Genomic DNA, 19802 nt, shown 5'->3' with positions numbered 1-19802 from the left:
TCATTTCTCTTGGTTATTTCCCTGGTGCATTTGACAATGCCATTTGCTAATATTTTGAGTAAAAATTTCTGTGCTGTATCTTGTTTCATGGACAGATTTGAGGTAGCTTCTCTTTTTCTCTGGTTAGAAATAATATGTGAAAAAGAATTACTTATATAAGTTTGAAGAAATAAATATGATCTCCTTCTCAGATTCAGATAATCTTTGGGAGAGGCTCTGTCTGAGCAATCCCAGTGTATTTCTCAGCTGTTATGGGCTATCTGATTTGTTCTTGTCTAATTTCTAGCAGTTTTTATAGTAATATTTCAAGAAACTGTATTTTAAATGTTACTGCTTAGAAAAGGAACTCTTCTGGTACTTTATTAAAGCTGTGAAGTTTTCTCTTAATTTGGCAGTATGGTAAAGGTTTTATTTATTTTTTATTTTATTTATTTATTTTTAAAGATTTTATTTATTTATTTGACACAGAGAAATAGCGAGAGCAGGAACACAAGCAGGGGGAGTGGGAGAGGGAGAAGCAGGCTTCCTGCCGAGCAGGGAGCCGGATGTGGGACTCGATCCCAGGACCCTGGGATCATGACCTGAGCCGAAGGCAGACGCTTAACGACTGAGCCACCCAGGCACCCATGGTAAAGGTTTTATTATGGAGCCTTTTTATTTCTTCCCTAGTCTTGTTTTTTAGAGAAGTAGATTCTCCAAAATTATTTTCATTTTTCATATTATAGAGTGCGATATGAATTTGAAATGCATTTTTCTTAACAGTGAAAAAATATTACAGCTAAAATCATACCTTTTAATTATTTCTAAAAATCTTTACTACCTTTTTTTCCATTGTGGTTAAGTTCCATTGCTGATAACAGTAGTGATGATTTTCTACTGGAATTACCTATCACTTTATCATACTTTCTAATTGTAAAATATAAAAAGGACTTTTTACAAACATAGAAATATTTAAAGAGAATTAATAGAAATCCCAGAAATAGGAGTTGGCAGTCATTTTGGAAGCATAGAATTTCCAGAATTGGAATAATTATACATTGTTTTGTGATATTTTGGGGGTATGGCAAACAGGTTTGTCTTTAAATGTCATCGAAGAACATGTGTTTTAGTTCAAAGTCTTCTGATTGTTATAAATTACTTATCTTCTGGACTTTTGTTTGTACTTGAAGAGAACATAGAGATTTGTCTCATTCCTCTCATTTTCAGCGGCCTTTTTTCATTAGATTATCTTGCAGTACAGTTAATTTTAAACTGCCCCTTGATCATATAAGCTTTTGCTCATGGTTAGATATTTGGTTTCAGTGTTTCCTCCTGGCAGAGAAATATGGGATCTTTACACGGGTGGTTGGTGCCATCCTCTCTTTGCTTTTCTGTATTTATCCATATGTTTGTATATACTTTTAATATTTATGCAAATAACTTTTCTGATGTTTTTTGGAAGTATATTTGTAAGGCGATCTATTTAAAACTATCCCGGGGCACCTGGGTGGCTCAGTCATTAAGCGTCTGCCTTCGGCTCAGGTCATCGGGCTCCCTGCTCGGCGGGGGGCCTGCTTCTCCCTCTCCCACTCCCCCTGCTTGTGTTCCCTCTCTCGCTGTGGCTCTGTCAAATAAATAAAAAATTAAAAAAAAAAAAAAAAGGTTTTTTTAGCCTCTGATAACCTGTCAACAGCTGCCTTCGTCCACCCCAAGTGCATTGGCCTATTTTTAAACTCTCTCTTCAATCATTGGTCATCCTGTTATTTGGTTCCATAGTCGTCTTTCAATTCTGTCTGCCTTTTGTACGTTTTCTGAAACTTTGAGGATAGGGCAGGAACGGTGTTCCATGTGAATTTGCTGGTAAACCCAACTGAACATCATGGGTCGTGTGGGTCATGGTTTGCTTGCGGAGTTGCCCTGCAGTCCAGGTCCTCCCCCTGCCTGCGTCGCTTGTCCCCGCTCTCCTGGGTCTCCGTGTGCCTTGCCACTCGCGTCTGCGCTCGAGGTCTGTGTGCTCGTTCGTGTGGCGTGAGGTGTTCGAAGTTTGTTCCTTTTCGGACATTGTGTCGTCAATCCTGTAATTTTCCCAGAGCTGCTGTATTATTGCAGCCTTTCTTCTTCTGCTTCAAAAAATGGATTAACTGTTCTTTCAATTGGCTTGTGACTTTCTAGTTCAGGATTCTGAGCGTTTTCTGATTTCTTACCCAAGCATTGCCTTTTTTGTACCTGAAAACTCTTTCATTTGCCCTATACTTTCTTTGTTGTTAACTCATTCTTGGAATTTATCTTTACCTATTTCTACTAAATAACAGTTTTGACCTAAAAATAATGCTCCATACCTTGATGCTCAAGGTCTTACTTAAAATGTGGGGAAAAGTGGGGCGCCTGGCTGGCTCAGTCGCTAAGAGTGTGCAACTCCTGATCTCAGGCTTGTGAGTTCAGGCCCCACGTTGGGTGTAGAGGTTATTTTAAAAAAATAAATCTTTAAAAGAAAAATGTGAGGAAAAGTTTGTCACTTAATTGGATATTGCAATATTGTGGTTTTAAGATATGGTCATTCAGATGACCAAAATCTAGTTCTCATCTATACTTGGTCTTTGTCCAGTTCCTGGCTCAGAGCTCCCCAAACCCGTGGAATTTCTTGTGTTGGGAGTGATTAAGGTGTCTTTTGTTATGTTAATTAGGAGATTCTGGGCCATCTCCTAAGGAGGGTTAGTTGTCCAGAGATCCGGCCCTGTAATTAGAGGGTTGACCAGTCCTACCCCCGACCTTGGGGGGGTGGGGGAGGGGCCTAGGGGCCGTAGGATTAATCAGTCGCCAACGGCCACTATGTAATGGAGCCTCCATAAAAACCCGGGCAGAGCTCAGAGATTCTGGTTGATGAACACGTGGAGGTGCTGGGACAGTTGGTGCTCTCGGAGAGGGCAGAGAAGCTTCGCGCCCCTTCCCACATACCTTGTGCTATGCGTCTCTTCCATCTGGCTGTTCCTGACTTATATCCTTTTGTAATGAACAGTAACCCAGGGAGTAAAATGTTCTGAGTTCTGTGAGCTGATCTAGCAAATTAATGTAACGGAAGGAGGGAGGCCCAGGAAGCTCAGGTGTGTAGCCCGTTGTCAGAACCTGGACTTGCAGTTGGCATCCTCAGTCGGAGGGGGTCGCACTGGAAGCTGCAGCGTGTCGCCGGCTGCTGTCAGAAGCCCGGGGCATGTGACTGGTGTCTGATGGGGGGGCGGGGGGCGGTGTCCGGTAGGACTGACCCTCAGCCTGGGGCATCGGATGCGATCTGTGAATTCACACACACCCTGCTGGTGTCTGAGAATGGCTCCTGGTGTGGGCACGCCCCCCTCCCCCACGGCACACACTGAAATTGGGTCGGGGAACAGTTCCGATGTTAATCACCTGCATTGTCGCCTTTGTGTGACAGAGTGGAAGGTCAGAGGTACTTCTTAATGACAGGACACATTCCGTGGGTCCTGGACTGTGAAAATACGTGTGGGCCTTGGTAACCAGCAAGAGGTTGCGGAAGCTTGGCCGGTTCTCTGCCTCACTTTCTCTGTTGTGCTTATATTATATGCCAGCACTGCTCTTCTTTCCTTCTTAGTGGAAGAGAAAGCCAGCACCCACCTCCTCCTTGGCATGTGCTTAGACACCTATGCTCGCTATCTTCTGTTCTCCAAGCAGCCGTCACAGGCACAGAGGATGTACGAAAAAGCTTTGCAGATTTCTGAAGAAATGCTAGGAGAAAGACACCCACAGGTAAGGGAGGAGAGCAGAGAGAGGAGCTATAAGACAAAGCTTTCAGAATTTCCGGGTGTGAGATGCCACACTCCCTGGGGACAGATGCTCAGCGGATGGTCCCAGCTGTTTCCCGTCCACGCGCCCCGACCCCTTCCTCTTCCCCCTGCCGCTCTCCCACCCCCTCTCCCACCCCCAGCTACGTGCTTCGGAAAGACTCAGAAAGACTCGGAGGGCCGCCTGCGGGCTCAGTACCGTGTGCGGCTCTTGATCTTGAGATCGAGAGTTTTGAGTCCCACATTGGGCGTAGGTAGAGAGGACTTTCAAAACAAACAAACAAAAATTAAAAAAAGAAAGGGTTTGAGACCTCGCATCAGTTACTGGGTCTGTCCAGAGCATTCTGCGTGCACACTGGTTTACACTGCAGAGCAGCCTTTCCGAACAGGAGGTCGCACCAGGCACCGGGTGCTTCTCGGCCCTCCGGGTACATGGCCACAGCGTTTTGGAATCCTGAATCTCAGTAAGAATCTTAGGAGGAACAGGGTATACGTAAAGGTTCTTGCCTCCCTCGCCCCACAGGTAAAGTGCCAGGGGAAGTGGGGAAGGGAGGGAGAGAGGGACTGCGCTGAAAAGTCAAAACCACTGACAGAGAATTTAACCACACTGTGCAGAACTCTCTATTACAGCAGAAAACGTGTTGAACTGAAATCTTGGTGTTTCTCCTCTATCACATTAAATTTTTAGGGGTGGGAACTGGATTGCTTTTCTCTGAGATGCTTGGTATCCCCAGCGTAGGACACAGAAATTTTAACCAGACGGAACATGTCCCAAGGCTGGGGTCGAAGGGCGGGGCACGGTCCTGGGCTATGAATTATCCTCAGGAGAGGGATTTAGTCACTGAGGAGTCAGAAGACAAATCTGGAATTCCCATCACAAGAGCTAGAACTGAGGCTTGAAGCTGTGACTTCAGGGGATGAGGTGGGTCTGCCGTTCTTAGTGTCAAAATTTTAAAATGCTGACTTAAGACTTTTAAGATTCCAAACCCTTAAAGGGAATCTCCCTAAAGCCAATAATCTACATATTTCTTCTCGATGAGTCTTAGAGTTACCCATAGGAATGACATCCTGAGAAGGCGCTGGAGGCTGGCTTCTCAGGATTGCTGAACCTTAAATGAGATCGTTACAGCTGCTGCTTGCTGTTTTATTTGTGTGCGTGTGCTTCTAATTTGGTCATTCGATTAATAGGTGATATTCATCCTGTTCCCAAGTTTCCAGATTTGTATCATTTTCCCGAGGTGAACGGATGCTGTGTGCTGTACAGTGTGAATGATAAACGTCCGGGGCTTGTTAAAGGCTGATGCCCTTCACCTGTGGAATGCTAGGAACCATGAGATCTTAAGCGTATGTTCAGTTCACCAAACTCCAGGTTGTTCAGTCCGTATAGCTGTTGTGTTTGTTTTCTTTTTAAACTGGCCCTGGTTTCTCTTGCGTACAGACCATTGTGCTGATGAGTGACCTGGCGACCACCCTGGACGCGCAGGGCCGCTTCGACGAGGCCTGCGTTTACGTGCAGAGGGCGTCCGACCTGGCCCGGCAGATCGAGCACCCCGAGCTGCACATGCTGCTCAGTAACCTCGCTGCCATCCTGATGCACCGAGGTAGGGCGCCCCGGAAGCCGGACTGCCCCGGCTTGAGGGAAGGGGGCCCCTGCAGGTAGGGATCTGTGAGAAGATTTTAGGGAGGGCAAGGGGCAGGCGGGAAGCTCCGGCACGAAGCAGCTGCCTGAAGGTCCCCAGCAAGGACGTGTGTTTGGATGAAGCATCACTGTGTTCGGTGGCTGGCACTTGCCTGGCGAGCCCAGGCTGAGGGAGGCGGGACCTGGAGGAGAGGTGGGCTGTGCCGCCACCCCCCCATCCCCCCCCATCCCCCCCATCCCCCCCCCCCCGTGGCTCTGGGAGCACACAGCGGGTTAGCTGCGTGCGGGCACGAGTGCTCACCCTGCGGAGTCTGGCAGAATCACTCGGAAAACCTGCATTTCTCTTTATTCTCCCTCTCTCTGGGTTATTTTAGAGCGATATGCACAAGCAAAAGAGATCTACCAGGAAGCGCTGAAGCAAGCAGAGCTGAAAAGAGATGAGGTTTCTATACAGCACATCAGGGAAGAGTTGGCCGAGCTGTCAAGAAAAAGTAGACCTTTAACTTAATTTGATGAAGCGCTAAATCCCTTTTTGTTGTAGGGCATTTTCAGCAACAGCGATTAGTCCGGTCTCAGTGACGCCCAAATCAATGGCTTAGATCCTTTCTCCTTGATATTCAAGTTCTGTCAACGTAGCTATGGTGAAGGACAAGTTGTATACACTGCCACTTTGTGTTTTTAAAGGAAAAACAGCTTTCACCCCTGGCCGATTTTGATTCTTAAGGACAGATGTCAAGTGATGCTTTCAGTCGTAACCTACTGGTGAGATGCCGTCCGTGCTGGTCTCGGTGGAACTGTGGATGGAGATGGGCCAGGTTTCCCTTGGGTGGGTGTGTGGTGAGTCAGCCAGGCATCTCTAGCCTAAGATTTTGATCCATTGATTCGCTACCCTCTTTTTCATTTTATCGCTATCTATCTGGCAGATCAGAGCTACATGTCTCATGGCAAAGGGGGATTATGGTGAGTTCTTTTTCTTCTCTCTTTCATGAAGCCCAGTGTGGGATGTAATGCATAGTGGAGCAAAAGTATTGTCTCGGTTTGCACCAGCGTCCAGCATGACGTTTTAAAGTAGGAATTAGGCCCTTGAAAATATACCCATTTAATTATAAGTAAAAGTGAACTGTATGTTTTTATATCTGGTTACATACGACCTCGAAAAAGGGGAAAAAGGAATGATACGAACTCTTGTCGAAGCTGTTAGAGCACTCCACTTCCTTTGCAGCCTCGGTCCCTGACCACCAGGCTGCACCCCCAAACCTTCGGTCTCAGGGTAGGGCCTTACCAGTACAATATGGGAAGTCTCCCCAGTGATTCTGACATGTACTTGCTGGTACAGCAGAAGGATCACTTATCTGGATCCTAGTCCTGGCTTTTTGTGTTTGGGTCTCAGTATCCTCGTCTGTAAAGTAGGGGACCGATGAGGTTCTCTTTTAGCTGTAGGAGAACGTATTTGGTCAGATGACCTTAAATGACTAGACTACTGTGTTGAAAGAGCCTTATCACACTGCCTCAGAGTGCATAAAGTATAAACGTACGAGCTGGGCAGAAGGATGCTTTTACCTCCGAAGTCTTGCAAAGAGCCATTTGCCTGGGGGAAAGGCAGTTTTTGTAGGTGCCATGAAGGAACACTACTGTTGGTAAGCCTTTGGGGGTGGGGGTGTGAGTGGGAATGATAAACAGATATTTTTGTTTCCTGTGTACATACTGGAAGAATCCTTTCATAATAAACTAGAGACTCTACAACAACACTGTATGTATTCCGTAATCTTTGAATTTCTCACAAGAAATAACTTATTAGAGTCAAGAAGAAAACAAAATACTAGAAACCTTGAGGTCCAAATCCTCGGGGATTAGACTAAAACTAGAATTTTATATTTTGCAGATGTAAATTTCTTCCTGCTCTCTAAGCTCATCTCTTACCACCCAGCTAGCTCCTTTATTCAGGTCTAATGAGAAATAGAATATAAATCAGATTTTCAGTGCAACCCAGTCTTAATTTATTGGTTGGTCGATTTTTGAAAAATTATTGTCAGCTACTCACCGTCTGCACTGAGAATGTTTTTACCTTTTCACAATTGCAGGGGTTACTGAAAGTTAGGTTTGTCACTCCAGGTTTTATTTAAGATTTTTCGATCCTCCACAATGATTTCAGCTCATGGTCCCATCCCAGTGCTGGAAAAACTGTAGGTGTTCTCAGAAAGACTGTCTCTTCATGTGGATATTTCCAAGAAAGTTCATTTGCACAGTTGTAAAAACAAGGTAGCAAAGCAGGAGGACCAACCCCTTGGCCTGACTGGTATGAATTCAAAAGTGAGTTGTTAGAAATAGTGTAGTTTGTCTGAACTATGTCACCAGAGTTTTCAGGGCATAAATATCTTAAAAATGGAACTAGCATACCAAAATTAAAGCATTAGGAAACTTCCAATCGTGAACATGCACTGGAAACCTGGCTGTCAGAATACTGCTTCGCACAGCATCGGGAAGACCTTCCTCTAGTTGTGGGGTGCTAAACACTCATGCGTAAGGAGGCAGCTTTGGAACACTGAAATCTCAGCCCGCAGAGCATCATGCCTGGGTTTACAGCCGCCAGCCGCCAGTCCTCGGTCCCTCTCGGTGCCGTTCCGGTCCTGCCTCGGTGGACGGCCACCCTCCCAGACGGGTTGCTCCGTAGGTAAGCCACGTGTGAGTTCTGTCCTTTCCATGTTCTGCACTAAGAAATGGTCCTGCGTTAGCTCTTGTCCACGCGTGGCAGGACACTGTGAGGAGCAGGGCGTGAGGGGTCCTCAAGTGGAACTGCGAAAGTAAAAAGTTAGGCTCTCAGCCGACATGTTCGCAAAAACCCTTCTGATTTGGACCTTCAGGGTCCTAGAAAAATAGCATTATCATCATCTCGTTTGGGTCTGTTGACACTAAGTTATTAACGGTATCTAAGATAGTAACTGTTACGTAGAACATTTCCTGTGTGTGTATAATAGAGCAGCACCAACTTTCCAAGTAGAAGGAATCGGATCACTCACCCTGCTCTACAGTTTATCGTGAGGACCTGAAGTCTCCGGGAGTGGAATAGCAACAGGAGTGAAGGCTTGAACTTCAGACACACGTGGACTCGTGGCCTTTGTAGCTTACTGAACTGTGTGGGCAAGGTCCTGAGCCAGTGCCCTCATTACCAAAACAGGGATCAGACCCCCAGGGCGAAGGGCCACGTGAGGGCCTCAGGCACACCTGTGAACCGCGCATTACAAAGGAGGCGCTCAGTCAGTGGTTATTGGATACCTGCTTTCTCTAGAGGCTTGAGGACTTTTGTTAAAAAGTTTAGATCTACTTAGTCCATAAAGTGCTAAGTTGTATCATCGGGGGAGCCCTCCGTCTCTCCCCTTTCTCATCTTCAGTGGCATCTTTCCGAAACGGTCCCTGCCCTCCTGCTACAGAAGGATGCTTCGATGCTATGCTTAAGTTGTATGGGAGGAAAATCTCCCAATTCAACAAGCAGTTATGAAGGATGAAACGGACCCTCCAGTACCATAATTAGTTTAAAATTCACTCTTTTAAAGTATTTGCTCCTTGAGATTCAGTGAAGTGAAAAGAGTCAGCAATAAACTCTCGCCCACAAGGAATCAAATGGAGCCCTGGCACGGGGCAGACGGGCAGGAACCAAACCGCACGTTCGCTGTGAGGAGGCCTCGGGATACAGAACACAGCGAACTGAGCAGACGAACATTCTGCACAGATTGTTACCTTCGAACTCAGCCAATACCGAGCCACCTAAAGACAAGATACAGTTTTTCCTTTGAAACCTGAGACATCAAGAGCCTTAAATCACACATGATCTATGTGGCTATGGACAGGGTAGTCAAATTTATTTCAAAACAAAAGCTCTGTTGGGCTGCATCAGATGCAGAAGGAAAAGAATACTTAGGGGCGTGGCTAAGTCACCAGTGTGCATAACAGTGAAGGACGCCTCAAATAAGCCTTTTTTTTTTTTCAACTTTAAAAACTGAACTATAACATACCCATGCAGTAATATTTTTTCAGTGCTACTAATTGAAAAAAATTAAAGCCTGCACTGGAAATTTACAGTATGGCAGAATTTAGTTTCTCTTACCTTTGACCCTAATAACGTAATGTACAGATTTTATGCTAGGGTCTGTGTTAAAAATCTAAACATTTCCACAAGATCTCAAACATCACCGGAAATCTGAATTTAGAAGAAACAAAACTGGATAAAAGTACAATGCCCGTGACAGCCAACATTATGTAACTGGGCTGTATGAGGTCGTTTAGAAGGCAAGGGTTAAAAAGATAGGTGCGGAGTTTGTTTTCTTAAAATTACCCCCAAAGTTGATGCGCTGATTTGAACATAAGTACACCAGATACTACAGCAAGGGGAAACACTGCAAAAAAGGTCATCTATTTACAGAAGAGTGATTTAAAGACATTATGGTTTTCTTTACAAACAGATGTAAGAACAGGAATTGTCCACTTTTTAAAAACTCTACATTTCAACCCTCCACTATTAGACTGCACCAACTGCCTGGAGCAAACGCAGCCCCCCACCCCTCCCCCCATTTGATTCTCCAAATAAATTTCCATCATTTCTTCATCACCCGTGGTCCAGGCTCTCAAAGTCTCTGGGCACGAGTCAGAGGAGGACGGGTTTTTGACCCGCCGTTAAAAAGAAAACCACCCGCAACGAGAGCTGCCCGCCCGCGCCCCTCGGGGCGGTTCAGTCGTCGCTGTCGGACAGCGTCTCGTACTGCGCGGAGAGCAGTGGCGCTGGCTCCCGCTCCCAGATCCTGTTCTGTTGGTGCGGGGCCGCCTGGTTCACGGAAGAGGGGGCGCATGCGATCGGCGTTGGTGGCGTACTGCTGAGCATCCGCATAGTCAGAGGGTTATATGGAAACTGAGTTGAGCCTGACGAAAGAAAAAGTGTTTTCACTGTCATGAGCACAGCTACGGTCCCACGCAACTTCCCAGGACGGAGGAAGACGCGATTATTCTACCGGCACGGTCTTGTGACACCAGGAGTGGAATGAAACCGTGTGCAAGGGCCGAGGTTTCACGACCTGGAGTGTAGCCTATGACGAGGCCCCCAGCGGTGAGAATCTAGAAAGGATGCGTGACCCGAGTACAAGCACAAGCTTAGTGTTGCTGAGCCCAGACAGGAAAGAAAGCTCAGGGCTGAGTTTTGTGTGAAGTCTAGAACGGGTGTTTCTGTGGAGAATCCCCGGGAGAACTACTGCACTTTAAGCCCTAAGAGTCTGCCCCGAGAACTTCTGGACTCTTAGAGCTAAAGGCAGGAGAACAGTGCTCCGAGGACGAAGGTCCGGGGGCGGCGGGACGCGGGCCATCTGCTGGAGCTCACCAGGTACAAGATCTGGAAGAGGGGTATGTGATCCTAACAAGAGCACGGCTACCTTCGGCCACTACCTCGACTGTTCCATTGTCCCCGGAAAGCCTTTTACAGCTTAAGAAACTCTAAAAATGGAAAATGAACCATTTTATCAAGTCATTAGTTTCACGAATTAGCTGCTTCCCTGAGTGATGGGAGAACAATCATTGGTGTAGGTGAGAAGTTCTCAAACTAGTACGCACTTTGCATTTGAGGTGAGAATTTCGTCGAGCAAAGGCCTTCAGTTATGCTGATATAATATCCACATGAAATTTATATACTCCTAAATTAAGGGGGAGAGCACATTTCAGATTTTTTCCACTGACGTGTATTTAACTTCTAAAAAAAGATGGCTTGTAATTCTGTGAAACCCTTAAATCTACACCATATACCCCAGTTTTATTTTTTAAACAACAAAAGAAAGTAAAGTTCGTTCCCTTTCAGGACTATCATTATTGTGGTTGTTAGGTTTGAAAAAAAAAGCTTACAAGCAAGCACAAAATGGGAAACATTAATAAATATCCTAGAATACTGTTTTTCATCAGTCTGTATAAACCTAGCCTATGAGAGAGAGAGGATGGCTTTTTACACTATTCCCCTTTCTTACTTTGATTTCTCAGTATTCCCCTAAGAACCTTCTCTAAGAATGTCTATATGAGAGGCTCCAGGCGGCGCGTGGCAGTGGCCCCCTGCACCCAGGTGCAGTTCAGGGAGGAACTGAAAGGCTGGGCTCCCTCACCCTGCGCTCTTCCTCTGTTCCTGTAATCACACATTGCATTCTTTAAATTTTTAAGATTCTATGCATTCAGTTTCTGTTCTGGAAAGTGGAGCCTACTGACGGAGTGGTGAGGTTACCAAGGTTTCCGATTTTACAAGAAGTACCGACCAAGGCTCGGATAAGAATCACCTGAAGACTCCTTTTCTAGCAGTAAGTTCCTCACCTGTTGAAGAGGGCCTGTCTTCCCAGGCCCACCCTGGCGTCTGCCTGTGGTAATCCCCTTCTGAATGTACAGAGGAGACGGAAGAGGGCCTCTCAGTTCCTAAGTAGCCTTGCCCAGGGATAGGAGATTTAGATTTCCTGCTGTTTGACTTGCTGATCAGCTTTGGTTTGCAAACTCCTCCTAAAAGTGAAATAAATTAACTATTGACACAAAGTAATTATGTTCTCAACTTAAAAACCTACCAAAATGCTGATGATTATATAATGCTAAGAGAAAGAAGCAGAATGGTAGGTAGCATGAAGAATCCAGATCCTAGTACCCTATGAAGTTAAAAAATTAATATTTAAAAGCCAGAATTTTCTTGTAGCAACTAAAGCAAAAAGGGTATGTCCTCGTGCCATAAACTTAAAAACATGTAACCAAGGAAACAAAATTTCTGGAACGTCATTTCTTTCCTGGCCTCAGAGCACAGAAACGGCTAAGGAAATTAAGGCAAGTTGACAAAAATCTTAAATCCTCACTACCTCCTGGCCCACCAATTTAGAGAGAAGTCAGGAGTTCATACAACCCCAAGAAAATCTTATGTCAAAAGAAAAAAAAAAATGTAGAACAGAAGCTCCTTCATGGCACTGCTGTGCCCCAGCAGAAGCTTGGCAAGCGCTGGTGGCCCTTTCTGTTTTCAGGCTCTGTTTCTAGAAGTTCACAGGAGTGGGATGCCCCCCTCTAGAATAAAACATTAAAAAGATCTCTGAAGAGATCAGAGCCCAGGTGAGGAGCAGTTTCCTCAGCCCCAGCAGAACAGCTTCACCCCAAGTCCTGCGGCGGACAGAAAAAGGTAGGTAGAAAGCCTTCTACAGAACCCTTGAACTATCTGCAAAGAGAAGAAGTGCAAGTCCTTGATGGTAAGGAAGAGAATATCCTAGGATGAAGGGAAAAGGAGCTCAAAGTACAGATAGTAACCAAAAAGGATGAGGTGGAAAGCTTAGGAAACAAAATACAGCAAGGATCAGAACACACACAATGAAAAGGGTCATAGTACAAAGGGAAAATGAGATACAGTAAAAGCAATAGGAAGAGATCAAGATGACTAAAAATCCTTAGACAGTACCAGCTATAGAGGACGAAGACTAGCCAGCAAAAATGTAATTGTGTCTTTGAAATGGAAAGCCCAACGAAAGAAAATAGAACATATCCATGAGCGCAGAAATCAACCTGCAGATGCAAATAGCCTCGCTATGATCAGGAAAATCTGACACAGAATGAACACTAACGTATTAGTTAACATCGAAACTGAGGAAAAGAGGATTCTTCAGGCAGATAAATTGTCACCTGCTAAACAGGAGGGCATCTGACCTGATTTCTACACAACTGATGCCCAGAAAGAAATGCAATCGTGCCTATGGGATGTGCTGAGAAAAGTGCCATGCTGTCATTTCAAATATAAAGGCAGCAAGAAGACATTTTTGAGTGTGAACAGCCTGCGAGTACAGCACCCTCTGCGAGGAAAAGGGGTGTGAGAACCAGACCAAATGCCACAACGGGAGGGTTATACAACCACAATCACAATGTTACAACCTTCAAGTACACGCACACTCGAATCAGTACAAATCAGGAGCTAAGAGCAGGAGGGGGAAGACCACCCTCCTCTTTCAGAGCAGGACGTGAATCCATACTGTCCTAGAATTAATATATGTAGGTAAAAAAAAACAAAAACCAACACCTCTGATCTCTTTGATCTTAACCTTGGTGAGATATTTTGCTTAATGATAACAGGGGAAAAAAACCCTAAACTGGAAATACTTCGGACCTGCAGGGAAATTTTTAAGCACAAGAGATATTAGTTCTTAGAAGATGAAGAAAAAAGTGTTTAAAGGAAGCTTACAGTCACTGTTTTCTGTGTGCTTGCTTCTACCAGGATGTGTGAATGATCTCATTCTAATGTCTATCTGTCCTTCTATGTGTCTGTACAGAGACACTTCTAGAATGATTCTTCTCAGAAAAGAACACTAGCTTTTTCTGAATGATGTGATCTGAAGGTTTTTTTTTTCTTTTTCCTTACTCTTTATTTTATGGCTTAAAATTCTTTTATGCTGAGCCTATCACTATTTTTTTTTAACTCAAAAGCAGAATATGAAACTGCATTTGTATTACAATTAAAATGTGTCCGATCCAGATAAGGATTAGATACAAACAAAAATACCCAACACTGAACAGTGAACATGTTCTGTGTAAAAACTTCCATCCTTTGAAAGTTTCTGTTCATGTTACTAAAAGGTCTGAGCAGGATTAAAAAAAAAAAAAAAAACCACCTTTCTGTAAGTAACTAAGACCCTGAGAGGTGACATCTTCTGGTGAAGCATTACAACTTGGCTTTTTCTTGGGAAAGGCAGCAGAAGAGCACGAAAGTGAAAACTTTACCTGAATGAGGTGACGGGTCCCCTTCCTCTCTCCGTGTCTCACCACCGGTCACAACGGAGGTGTTGGTGCCGCCAGGCACCACACCCACAGGCTGGGACATGACAACTCCGTGCTCCTCCACTTTGTCATCAAAGCTTCCCATGAGAGCCTTCCTGATAATGTCTTCCAGACCAAGATTACTGGCAGGATCAGCGAAAGAATGACCTCTAGAGCTAACTGAGCCTGAAAGAGACAAGCACCACATTTTCTGCTTATTTCTGAAAGGCAGACCAAGAAACAGAAAGGAACAGCCCCCGCAGAGGCTGTCGGCCCACGGAACACACGGCACGTGGCCTAAAGCACCACTGAGGTCCCACACACAGGCCACCTCCGTCCACCGATAAGGACTCGAGGGTATTTGTTTCCTCTGTCCTGAAGGAATCCGTCACTCACTTTTATTAAAGTTACTATTCAACAGTTTTCTTCTCTTTTCAGCTCCCTAGTTTCTACACTGTTCTTTAATGGTTTTGAGTCTCTCTGTTCATTTCTCTTTCCAGCAAGTACTTATGGAATCTCAACTCCCTTTTCATTGCTGCTGACTATGTCCTCCCTGGCTGACACGATCTTCTCCCTGTCGCGTCCGGGAGCAGCGGCCTGGTGTGCCGCCGGGACCGAATCCGAATTTGCTGGCAGCGCGCACACACTGTGCTGGGACGCTCACCTGAGGCAGTCACCGCTGGCAGATTAAAGATCTCCGTTCCCGGCTGAGCGGCTGCTGTATTTAAACAAACGTTCAAGTTAGTGGAGGCAGGATAACCACGCACGCTGAAAGAGAGACAGTCTCAAAACCCTCCAATGAAATTCATCTTTTTATTTTCCATTATCGCAACCTGGTTTTTCACCAGTTAAGTGAAAATAAAGTGAAAGAAATAATTATTTTTTAAAAAAAGAAACTCTGGCAGTAAAAATCTGGATGAAGTAGGAAGATGAGAACAGGAGTGATCTCCCCAGGGGCGGGAAAGAGACCCTGTGCTGCTGGAGAAACAAGAGGCAGCGGCCAGTTTGCTGGGGAACAGACCTGGGCCTACGCTGACCCCGGCCAACGGCAGCCAGCCTCAGACCCCGGAGGGAAGAGCACGGCAATGACCATGAGTTGTTTCCCGACTATGGGTTACTGCGGACTACTCTCACGCTCCCGGGATGATGCAGAGACTCCCGCCAAGCCTGCCATCTGTCTGTCATTGGCACATTTTGACGCCAGGCGGACAGCCTGGGAACTACGTATAAAGCACAGAAATGGGAGGAATCTTGGAACACAAACGGTGTTTTCATCCCAACCTCCGACTTGATGCTGAGAAGCCGAAAGAGAGAAGACTGTGGGGAGCAGGTGGGCAGCTAAACAAGAGGTCCCAGGGAAGGATGTGGCACTGGGGACGCATCTGCAGCAGGAAGGACCCTTCCCTGGAGAGGAGACCGGGCTCTGGAGAAGGGCTTGGTACGTGCGCCTCGTAACTAATTTTCTTGATCAGGGAAGCTTTACACTGGCAACAGGAGGAGGAGAGAAATCTCCAGGAAGAACTTACAAAATAAGGACCGTCTCCCTACTCATGGGTCAGCTGACACTTAAAGAAACCGAACCTGAAAAAATACAAAGTGACAGATACAGTCTCGCTGTCCTCTTAGAGTGTGGAATAGGGCTCATTCATTCATTCGACAAATATTTATTGAACAGTTATGTAGTTGAATCATAATAAAAATCACCTTCTTACTGATCAGAATGGTCAGATAAAGACAATTTCACTTTTTTCAGCCAACGAGAATACAAAGATCCTGCGCTTAAAATGCACTCCTTCCTTGACCTCTGGAGCTCACAGTTCAGTGTGGTTCTCCCTGATGCCATCAGAAGAGAATCCCCTGGGGAGCCTCAGTAACAGTGCTAGAGTCCTGGGGCCTGCATTCCAGGGAGTGTGATAGATACCAAAGTATGAGGACCCCTGGTTTAAAGAGATGGGCAAACTTGTGAGAGAACACGGTAACTGCTAAGAAATGAGCAAGGAAGAGCGGCATGTGCGAGCTATTTGGGGGGCAGACTCGACAGGAAGAGGTACAGGGGGACGAGGCCCAGAGAGTGACAGCTGAGCCACGGTGGAGGTGAGCGTGGCAGGGGAGGAGGGGCAACAGGCTTCTCTGTGTGGAGAGGAAGAATGTTAACTCAGCGTTACACATTTCAGGAGCCAGATATTCGAGAAGACATGAAGTCTGTAAAGGTACATAAGTAAAACTTAGTAGAAAAAGTTGAAGTCCAGCTAGGAGTTTGGGAGCTCTCAGCACACAATTTAAACTCCCAGAGTGGATGACATGATTCAGGGATTTTATCGCATGAGCACAGCCCTGGGCAAACCAGCACCCAAGGGCCAGGCAAAGCAAGACTGAACTGCTGAAGAAACATAACACATGGCCAGAGAAGTAGAGGAAAAACACGGGAGAAGAGCAAGAGAAGAGAGTATTTCTGAAAGAGGAAAATGGCTCATGGGAGGTCAACTAAAGTAAGTTTTAAACCATTAATGGTTTTTGAAGAATGAAGTCACTGATGTCCTCAGCGGGCATGCTGAATTGAGAGACAGACTTGAAACAAAGTGGTCTTGGTTGCTAATGGCTTGGATTTCTCAGTCCTATTTCCCAGGGACGACTGAGTGTGCCCTGGGGCCTTAACTGTCCCTTTCCACAATGGAAAACCGTTCTGGCAATCAAAACAATCCTCCAGCAGTTTTGTTAGTACTTGCCTTAAGACGTTCATCAGGTTTATCTTGTGTCAAAGTGAGGTATTGTTTCATTACACATTTTCAGAGTAGAGACCATATGTCATTCTACAAGCACCCAGCACAGGACCCGGCTCAATAAACAACCGCCGAATGAATGAATGAATGAATGAATGAATGAACGAGAGAGCTACTGCCTGAGGACAGTGGAAACAGAAGACAAAACTAGAAGGAAGGCTGCTTCGAGTCACGGGGCGTTTTCCTGTCGAGAATTTTTCCCCCACTAAATGGCAAGACCAAGGCTAGAGAGGAAGAGGGCAAGCGACATGAAGGTGGCACGATTCTAAACTGTACGTCTCCGTGCTCAGGCAGACTCCTCTCCGGGGTCGGAGAGAACCTAAGGGTGAGCGTGCCAGATTTTTGTTGGTGACATTTGAGGCGCTGTAAATAACAGATGAAACCAGTGATGAGACGGGAAAATGTCATAATTTTTTTACAAAGGATCATCTGTAAGAGCAATGCCGGCCGGTATTCGAAAATGTTTCTCTTTTACGTGATTTGTTGTCCCTTCGAAAGAGAAAGTTTACAAACAATAACTGACACTGGGCTCATCCCTTTTTCTCTCTGATGTTCAACCTTTATTGATCACAAAGGGTCAGATCCAGACGCACATCCACCTGGCCGTTTGGGGTTCACAGCCCGCAGCTGCTTGTGACAGGGTCAGGAGATGAGGAGTCGCAGATGACAGAAACAAAGCAGACTGTGGACTACCCGGATCCACCAGCTCTCGCTGCATCACGGGATATACTTGACGAAAAAATGGAGAAGTGGGACCGAGCGAGTGAGTGCCGAGGAAGAGAGCACGAGGAAGCTTCCAGTGAATGTGTGCGTATCGCCCCAGAGGGAAGGTCTGCATGGCACAGAGCTCGATCCTACCGAGGCTCTACCAGCGATGCGGGTGGCGAGGCTGTGGGTACAGAACCGCTAGGAGCCCGCGAAGCACACTGGAAGCGTGGAGCCCGCACGCACGGTAGCGCGCAGGGCTGTTGTGAGGATGGAATGAGTTTATACGTGCTTACAAGTGCCGAGGGTTGTCTCTCTCTCTCTCTCTCTGAATCTACAGCTGTTTGCTACCATTATGATTCATGGCGGATTGATCACATTTGCAGGTGAATGCTGAATGACTGAACTGAGATCCAGAAAGACCGTGCTAGGGTAGAAAGAGTAACCAAACAGCATGAGCACAGACTGCCTTGGCCTGTACTTGGAGCTAGTAACCACAAAGGTACAGCAAGGGAAAAGGTCTAGGTCAAGAGCAACACACTGAAAGAGACCTTGTATTTACACTGGTATTAAGTGCACAATAACCTCACTATGTACTGGTTGCCAAAAACCCCAATACAGTCTTAGACTCCCTTAATATTAAGTGACGCATTGTGCGGAGATCATACCACACTACTCACAACCTACTGAAAGAGCTAAATAAGGTGGCTTTTTGTGGAGAGCATTTGAGATGGGAACCAGCATGGGATGAACAGCGGATGAAACGGGATGTTTCCAGAGATAAGACTTGAAGGACATGACTTGTCTTCAAATGGTGGAGGACAGGTCATGTAGAGAAGGCCCAAATGGATAAAACTAAGACCAGTGGGTAAAAAAACTGCGAAGAGCTGATCCAGCCCCACAGAAGAAGTTTCCCAGGCCCCACACGTGTTCAGAGAGAAAGTGGGCAGCTTCAGAAAGCAGCACGTTCTTGCTCTCTAGCAGGCAATCTTCATGCACGGGCAGACATCTGAGAAGGAACTTTAAGCTCAAACGTGGTTGGACAGACGCCTATAAGAGCCTGCAAACTCAAGGATTGCATGAGAGGCAACACCGGAGAGATCATCATTAATGCAGGTTTTATTTTGGGATTCATGAAAGAAATCCCACTTACCCATATCAGAGTCACCTCCACCAGAGGAGTTCAACTTACGAAAAATCTCCTGCTTCTTTGATTTAACCATGGGTGACGTGTTTTCAAGCTTGGTGAAGAACGAAGGCAAGTAGCTTATACTCCCTGGTGAGCGGGAATCATTCCTGTGGGGACACAGTCATGTCTATTATTAGTTCTGTTTCGTCATGGGCCCCTAACCCTGGGGACTTCCATAGAGTATTTGGGAAAACTACCACTTCCCCAACTCGCGTTTGTGGTGACAACCCTACATCGTATTTCAGGACACAAATACGTTAGCACTTGCAAAAAATCAGGACAGGAATGGAGATAATCCAGGACAGAGATTCTTAACAAAGACTGAGTAAGCAGCAAATGAGGTTAACAGGAAAACTCAGAAACAGCACCCCCCCGCTGCCATCTGCCTAACCACAGACACCGGTATATTTACAGCTACCACATAGGCCGAGAACTGTTCTATTAGCAGACCTACTCTGAAGTACAGTAAATTCAAACTAATAGCACTACTTGCCTATAAAATAGCAAGAGCTCATACCTAAGCAATCAAACCTTGTGGACTTCAACAGAAGAGCTACAATGTAGAAATAAAACTGCCTCCATCAGAATCATTTCAAGCCTCCCACCAGATGAGCTGAGCTTCATGTAAAAGATTGCACAGTCCATTCACAGCTTCCTGTACTAACACATTTTAAACAAGCAAGTTTCCTTTAACAGCTCAAGACCACCAGTGGTCTAGCTAGAGCCAGAGATGATAGCCAAGAACGTGTGGAAGGCTGTTGATAACCTAATCTGGTCATGTGGATTCATTCAAACTTAAGAATCCCTACTATATGTCAAGAGAGACAAATATGCGAAAGAAAAATAAGATGTGGCCCTGTCCTCAAAAACCTCACAAACTTAAGGGAAAATATGTAAACACGTAATTAAATTTAACATCATCTCCTTTCCAA

The 19802-nt window shown here is 45.7% G+C and overlaps 2 protein-coding genes across 11 annotated transcripts in view; one reads left to right on the top strand and one right to left on the bottom strand.

The window, feature by feature from the left end:
• The window catches only part of TTC19 (tetratricopeptide repeat domain 19), a 31719-nt gene extending 21918 nt beyond the window's left edge, over positions 1-9801 (top strand). Inside the window, exons 8-10 of the mRNA XM_034989680.1 lie at positions 3584-3738; positions 5212-5374; positions 5787-9801. Coding sequence (XP_034845571.1) covers positions 3584-3738; positions 5212-5374; positions 5787-5920 — 452 coding nt within the window. The 3' untranslated portion in view covers positions 5921-9801. The remainder of the gene's footprint in view (positions 1-3583; positions 3739-5211; positions 5375-5786) is intronic.
• Positions 7507-19802, bottom strand: part of NCOR1 (nuclear receptor corepressor 1) — a 159583-nt gene continuing 147287 nt past the window's right edge. For 8 of the 10 annotated variants that reach the window (XM_034989667.1, XM_034989666.1, XM_034989664.1 and 5 more), the window contains 5 exons: positions 18835-18977; positions 14861-14914; positions 14161-14382; positions 11743-11922; positions 7507-10323 (listed from right to left, as the gene is read on the bottom strand). In XM_034989667.1, the coding sequence (XP_034845558.1) occupies positions 10136-10323; positions 11743-11922; positions 14161-14382; positions 14861-14914; positions 18835-18977 (787 nt within the window). In that variant the 3' untranslated portion in view covers positions 7507-10135. The remainder of the gene's footprint in view (positions 10324-11742; positions 11923-14160; positions 14383-14860; positions 14915-18834; positions 18978-19802) is intronic. The other 2 variants (XM_034989670.1, XM_034989672.1) reach the window with 2 other exon arrangements.

Source organism: Mirounga leonina, unplaced genomic scaffold (genome assembly GCF_011800145.1).
Source record: "Mirounga leonina isolate KUSES-001 unplaced genomic scaffold, KU_Mleo_1.0 Mir_488, whole genome shotgun sequence".
NCBI lineage: Eukaryota > Metazoa > Chordata > Mammalia > Carnivora > Phocidae > Mirounga > Mirounga leonina.
This window is presented reverse-complemented; position numbering and strand designations above follow the sequence as displayed.